The sequence below is a fragment of the Oncorhynchus tshawytscha genome, linkage group LG33 (assembly GCF_018296145.1).
Source record: "Oncorhynchus tshawytscha isolate Ot180627B linkage group LG33, Otsh_v2.0, whole genome shotgun sequence".
Classification (NCBI taxonomy): domain Eukaryota; kingdom Metazoa; phylum Chordata; class Actinopteri; order Salmoniformes; family Salmonidae; genus Oncorhynchus; species Oncorhynchus tshawytscha.
Window position 1 is genome coordinate 39,852,028 of NC_056461.1, and position 7,380 is coordinate 39,859,407.

The 7,380-nt window shown below is 43.8% G+C and overlaps 1 protein-coding gene across 1 annotated transcript in view; it reads right to left on the minus strand.

The window, feature by feature from the left end:
• The window catches only part of LOC112230700 (replication protein A 70 kDa DNA-binding subunit-like), a 93,381-nt gene extending 87,550 nt beyond the window's left edge, over nucleotides 1-5,831 (minus strand). The window contains exons 1-2 of the mRNA XM_042311230.1: nucleotides 5,736-5,831; nucleotides 2,300-2,378 (exon numbers count right to left, since the gene is read on the minus strand). Coding sequence (XP_042167164.1) covers nucleotides 2,300-2,378; nucleotides 5,736-5,831 — 175 coding nt within the window. The remainder of the gene's footprint in view (nucleotides 1-2,299; nucleotides 2,379-5,735) is intronic.
• Between the last annotated feature and the right edge of the window lie 1,549 nt (nucleotides 5,832-7,380).

Genomic DNA, 7,380 nt, shown 5'->3' on the forward strand with positions numbered 1-7,380 from the left:
TAGTTTTTTTTCCCTCTCTCATTGCACAATTAACATGCTGGTAGAAATGAGGTATAAAGAATTTATGTTTCCCTGCACTAATGTCCCCGGACACTAGGAGCGCTGCCTCTGGATGAGCTTTTTCCTGTTTGCTTACAGCCGTATACAGCTCACTGAGTGATGACCTACAGTATATAGCTCGTTGAGTGGGGTCTTAGTGCCAGTATCGGTTTGTGGTGGTAAATAGACAGCTGCGTATAATATAGATGAAAACTCTCTTGGTAAATAGTGTGGTCTACATTTTATCATGAGATGATTCACCTCAGGCGATCTAAACCTGGAGACTTCCTTAGATTTCGTGCACCAGTTGTTGTTTATAAATAAACAATAGACCGTCACCATGTATTACAAGAGGCAGCTGTTCTATCCTGCCGAAAAAGTGTGAAACCCGCCAACTGTATGTTAATCATGTCGTCGTTCAGCCACGACTCTGTGAAACATAAGATATTACAGTTGTTAATGTCCCGTTGGTAGGATATACGCACTTGTAGTTCGTCTATTTCATTATCCAATGATTGTACGTTGGCTAATCGGACCGATGGCAGATCACCCACTCACCAGCGGATCCTTGCAAGGGCACCCCGACCTACATCCCCGATATCTCCGTCTCTTTCTCCTGCTAATGACAGGGATGTGGGCCTTGTCGGGCGTCTGAAGTAAATCCTTTGCGTCCGACTCGTTAAAGAAAAAATCTTTGTCTAGTACGAGGTGAATATTCGTTGTCCTGATATCTAGAAGTTCATTTTGGTCAAAAGAGACCAAGAAATATTATGTACAAAATAAGTACCAAATAACATGAAAAAACACACACTAGAGCAGAGCTGGTTAGGGGAACGTAAAACGGCAGCCATCTCCTCTGGTGCGAAACGACACACACGTTTTGAATGAACATTACACTGTTTATCATCTCCAATGTGTGTGTGTGTGTGTGTGCGTGTGTGTGTGTGTGTGTGTGTGTGTGTGTGTGTGTGTGTGTGCGTGCGTGCGTGCGTGCGTGCGTGCGTGCGTGCGTGCGTGCGTCCCTGTCATCCCTGGATGACAGGGAGCTCGGCCCCAGGGATGTACCGGGCCATATGAACTACCTTATATAGCGTCTAGCGGTCGGATGCCAAGCAGTTGCCATACCAAGTGGTGAAGCAGCCAGTCAAGATGCTCTCAATGGTGCAGCTGTAAACCTTTTTGAAGACAAATCTTTTCAGCCTCCTGAGGGGGAAGAGGCATTGTCCTGATTTCTTCACGACTGGGTTGGTGTGTATGGACCACGATAGTTCCTTAGTGATGTGGACAGGTAGGAACTTTTAGCTGTCAATCCGCTCCACTACAGCCCTATCAATGTGTAAGGGCGTGTGCTTGGCCCTCCGTTTCTTGTAGTCCACGATCAGCTCCTTTGTCTTGCTGGCATTGAGGGAGAGGTTGTTGTCCTGGCATCACACTGCCACGTCTCTGACCTCCTCCCTACAGGCTGTCTCATCATTATTAGTGATCAGGTCTACCGCCGTAATTTTGTCAGAAAACTTAAGGATGGTGTTGGAGTCGTGCTTGGCCACACAGTCGTGGGTGAACAGGGAGCACACAAGTAGACTAACCACGCAACACTGAGGGTCCCCCGTGTTGAGGGTCAGTGTGTCAGATGTTTGGTTGCCTACCCTCACAACCTGAGGGCGGCCAGTCAGGAAGTCCAGGAGCCAGTTGCAGAGGCAGGTGTTCAGTCCCATAGTCTTTAGCTTAGCGATGAGCTTGGAGGGCACTATGGTGTTGAATGCTGAGCTGTAGTCAATGAACAGAATGCTCACGTAGGCGTTCCTCTTGTCCAGGTGGGTGAAGGCAGTGTGTTGGTCAATAGAGATTCATCTGTGGATCTGTTGGGGCGGTATGCAAATTGGAGTGGGTCTAGGGTGTCTTGGATGATGTTGTTGATCTAAGCCATAACCAGACTTTCAAAATAATTCAAAATCGAAGAGAGAAATATATATATATATATGGTGGTGACACTCCTCTTCAGTAGACAGATATAGTAGGGGAGCAGACAGTTCTCCTCAACCAGACAGTTCAACTGGGTGACCACACACACAACACACACACACACACAGAGTGGGCACAGACAGGTTAGGCTCAAAGGATCTGATGTGCAGGTCATCACACATCATGAGCAAGAATGAACCCTTACTAAGGTAATATTTTTAGCAATGTTAATAAGGAATTATAGTGATTATATTATTACCAATACCGCTAATAAAGTTAATAACATAATACTACTTACTGGACATGGTGTGCAGGCCATCACTCATCACGAGGTGGAACCGGGGTGGAACAGAACCCCTTATGATACGACGGACGTTCTGAGGAACAACAAGAGAGAAGGACAACCTGGTCTCAGAGCATGTTGTATTATTCTGTAATTATGTATGGTAATCGGAGACGCTACATTAAGTATGATATGTTACATTTCTCATGGTATTCATTTATGGATGTCTATCATCCATTTCAAATTATATGTTTCCGAATTGCAATTGGCACAATATGTTAATGAATTATAATTTGTACATTATGAAACAAATATGCAAAACATACAATATGTTATGAATTTGCTAAACTTTAGTTTTGGCTAATGTTAGCTAGATGGCTAGGTTGTTAATGCTAGCTAGGCTAGGGATTATGTGTTATAGTTCAAGTTAGGGTTAAGATTAGGGGAATGGTTAAGGTTGGTTTAAAGGGTTAAGGTTAGGGGAATGGTTAGCTAAAATGTTTAAGGTTAAGGTTAGCTAACATTCTAAATAGTTGCAAAAAAGTAGGAAATAGTTGCACACAACCTTTGTGTTGCTAGATGTTCCCCCAGCCAGCCATTCAGACCGACCAACCACCCTGCTTTCCTTTTTTACTTTAAGTAACTTCCTATCTTATGTAACCATGCCAAATGTAACATATCATATTCATTTGAGTGTCCCGGATTTACATTTACTATGTTACGTCTAGTCTATGAGACCAGGCTGAGAAGGAACATGGAGAACATTAGAACAAGAGTTCTCAGGGAAATTCTGCTACCACAGATTCTAGATTCCGTCTGGCCCAAGTCATCACAGACACATCATGGAGCTGTGTGTGTGTGTGTGTGTGTGTGTGTGCGTGTGCGTGTATGTGTCACAGTGAGAGAGATGTTGTAGGACGAGCTTCAGTAAAGGAAGGTGTTGGACATTGGACCCAAACAAGTCTCTTCTTCCTAATGGTGTCCTTTAGTAGTGGATTCTTTGCAGCAATTAGACCATGAAGGCCTGATTCAATCAGTCTCCTCTGAACAGTTTATGTTGAGATGTGTCTGTTACTTGAGCTGCAATCTGAGGTGCAGTTAACTCTGATGAATTTATCCTCTGCTGCAGAGGTAAATCTGGGTCCTCCTTATCTGTGGCGGTCATCATGGGAGCCAGTTTCATCATAGCGCTTGATGGATTTTGAGACCACTTAAAGAAACTTTCAACGTTTTTGACATTGTCCGTATTGACTGACCTTCATGTCTTAAAGTAATGCTGGATTGTAGTTTCTCTTTGCTTATTTGAGCTGTTCTGGCCATAATATGGACTTGGTCTTTGACCAAAAAGTGGTATATTCTGTATACCAACCCTACCCTGTCACAACACAACTGATTGGCTCAAACTCATTAAGAAGGAAAGAATTTCCACAAATTAACTTTTAACAAGGCACACCTGTTAATTGAAATGCATTCCAGGTGACCACCTCATGAAGCTGGATAGAGAATGCCAAGAGTGTGCATGTCACACCATGATCTGTTTCACCTGTCTTTGTGCTTGTCTCCACACCCCTCCTGGTGTCGCCCATCTTCCCCATTATCCCCAGTGCATTTATACCTGTGTTCTCTGTTTGTCTGTTGCCAGTTCGTTGTTTCGACAAACCTACCAGAGGTTTTCCTGTGCTGCTGTCTTTCTCTAGTTCCTGTTTTCTAGTTCCCCCAGTTTGGACCATTCTGCCTGCCCTGAGCCTGCATGCCATTCTGTACTTTGTCACACCACCCTGGATTACTGACCTCTGCCTGCCCTTGACCTGTTGTTTGCCTAACCCCCTGTTTTTGTAATAAACATTTGTTACCTTGAAACTGTCTGCATTTGGGTCTTCTCCTGAGCCTTGGCAGTGCAAAGAGTGGCTACATTGAAGAATCTCAAATATTAAATATATTTGGATTTGTTTAACACTTTTTTGGTTACTACATGGTTTCATATGTGTTATTTCATCTTTGTGTTATGTGTTATTTCATGTTATTTCATTTTGATGTCGTCAACATCATTCTACAATGTAGAAAATAGTAAAAATTAAAATAAGGCCCAGCGTCGTCCGGGTTTGGCCTCTGTAGTCTGTCATTGTAAATAAGAATTTGTTCTTAACTTGCCTAGTTAAACAAAGGTTAAATAACAGACAGCATTTGAATATCAACCCTCACAAAAAAAATCTGTTCCAGTTTTCATTGTGAATATCTGAGTCTTCTGTTTTAAAATACCATAGAAGCGGCCCCTCTCAACATTGATTGACTGCAGAATAGAAGGCCAAAGATCTGAAGATGAAAATTACGAGGGTATCAAGTAGATTTTGATTGGTCCGAAGGGCAAAAATGCCTGCTAATGTTACCATCTCCCAACGTAGAAATATGAAAGTTAGAGTGTAAACTTTGGGTCCCAACTGTTGATAAGCAGCCACCTTCTGACACTTTCCATTTACCGTCACTCGGTCCCAATCTCCTGGGAGATACAGTATGTCAAGTGTTTCCCAGCTTTCAGAAACTGTGTAAAGTAAAGTTGTAGAACAGCAGATAGAGAGTGGTGACCAGCCAGGATGAAGAAGGTTCCACTGATAAACTTGACTTTGATCCTGGTCCTGTTACTCTTGATACAATTCCAGCACCTGGTCCCAAAGATGGCTCCCATCACTCCTAGAGTTCCCAGGATGGAGGAGATGGAAGTGATCGTCATAGGAGCCCATTTGACCCCACTGGGGGGGGGTAGTACATAAGAAACTACTATATAGACAACACAGGGTATTAGGGAGACTATCCATCCAAAGGCTCCCAGTGTCATGTTCATCATAACGAGGAGAGCAAGGCGTGATAAGACTACATTCTTCTTCATTACACGAAGAACACTAAACGAAACAACGAAACAACGAAACAACGAAACAACGAAACAACGAAACACCAAAACAACAAAACAACCGTGACGCTATAAGACACAAGTGCTGACAGGCAACGACGCGTAGACAATAAACCACAAAACCAAAATGGAAAATGGCAACCTAAATAGGATCCCCAATCAGAGACAACGATAAACAGCTGCCTCTGATTGGGAACCAATTCAGGCCACCAGAGACCTACATATACCTAGACATACCAAAAACCCCGTAGATATACAAAAATCCTAGACACACATACCCACCCTCGTCACACCCTGACCTGACCAAAATAATACAGAAAACATAGATAACTGAGGTCAGGGGGTGACACCCAGGAACATGGCTCAATCTCACTAGAGGGTAGGAGCTGCACAGTATGACCCCCATAACCAGTAGCAGGGCCGTTGCCTCCCAGCAGATGTAGAGCGAGACCCCCAACTCCCCCAAATGGTGCTGGCCGTCCAGGAGACAGGAACGAGCACCAGGATTACAGCCAGGATGAAGATCATTCTGGAAATGATCATTACTTTGGCCTTGGACTTTTTGTTATTGGTGTAGTTGGTGCACTTGACCCTGACTATGGAGACTCCCAGAACCCAGAAGATGATGGCGATGATGGTCATGGCTCGGCCTGCAGGTTCTGAGGTAACGCCACAATGGAGTTGTAGACCTTACACTGCATTTGTTGATGTAGCGGGTACCAAACTAGTTATACATTTAGACACAACGTACATATGGGAAGAAAGTTATCCACATTACAAAATACAAACATTTGGGACTGACCAACAAGTAGCCTATCTGAACACTGAGTTTTCAAGGTATGCTATGGCTGTGGGTGCACCCTCAAACACTCACTAGGAATACACCAATCATAGCACATACACATGCACAAGGCTAGAAACACAAAACAATTAGCCTACACTTTTTTAAAAGAGAATGAGATATACAGAGTTAGCTCAAATGGTCAAATGATTATCTTTATATTCAAGCATCAAGCAGATCAAAAGTATGAAAAACTTCACACATTCACAGAACTTGAACATAAGCTACAACAATGTAAGTAAGTATAAACGTACAAAAGTCGACAAAGCAGTCCTCTACAAAAAATGTAGATTACAATGTTCCCTCACTGGTGCCCATGAAGCCAACAGCACAACAATACACACATCTATTACACTGAGTCAATGAAACTGAACATCTCTGTCTGTCTGTCTGTCTGTCTGTCTGTCTGTCTGTCTGTCTGTCTGTCTGTCTGTCTGTCTGTCTGTCTGTCTGTCTGTCTGTCTTTTCTCTCTCTCTCTCTCTTTCTCTCTCTCTCTCTGTCTCTCTCTCTGTCTGTCTGACTGTTTGTCTCTCTCTCTGTCTGTCTGACTGTTTCTCTCTCTCTCTCTCTCTCTCTGTCTGTCTGTCTGTCTGTCTGTCTGTCTGTCTGTCTGTCTGTCTGTCTGTCTGTCTGTCTGTCTGTCTGTCTGTCTGTCTGTCTGTCTGTCTCTCTCTCTCTCTCTCTCTCTCTCTGTCTGTCTGTCTGTCTGTCTGTCTGTCTGTCTGTCTGTCTGTCTGTCTGTCTGTCTGTCTGTCTGTCTGTCTGTCTGTCTGTCTGTCTTTGTCTCTCTCTCTCTTTGTTTCTCTCTCTCTCTCTCTCTCTCTCTCTTTCTCTCTCTCTCCCTCTCTGACTCTCTCTTTTCTCTCTCTCTCTCTCTCTCTCTCTCTCTCTCTCTCTCTCTCTCTCTCTCTCTCTCTCTCTCTCTCTCTCTCTCTTCTCTCTCTCTGCACATCTGGTTGCTATGCAAAATGAGATTAACATTGTAGATAACCCAAACTTAAACTTGTATTACTTGTGCAGTCATCGATTGTATACCCCCTGATTACAGTCCTACTGATAATCTCATAAATAAAGCACGTAATAATCTGAAATCTTAGCCTACATGTTTAGGTTTGTGCTCTTAAATTTACCCTGAAGGTTCCTGCTCTGAGTCTGACTCTGAACTGACCACCTCCAGTTCTGCAGGAGCACCTGAAGTTCTAGTGCTGCTGCTGCTTCCTTCTCCACCTCTCTAGTGCTGCTGCTGCTTCCTTCTCCACCTCTCTAGTGCTGCTGCTGCTTCCTTCTCCACCTCTCTAGTGCTGCTGCTGCTTCCTTCTCCACCTCTCTAGTGTGCTGCTGCTTCCTTC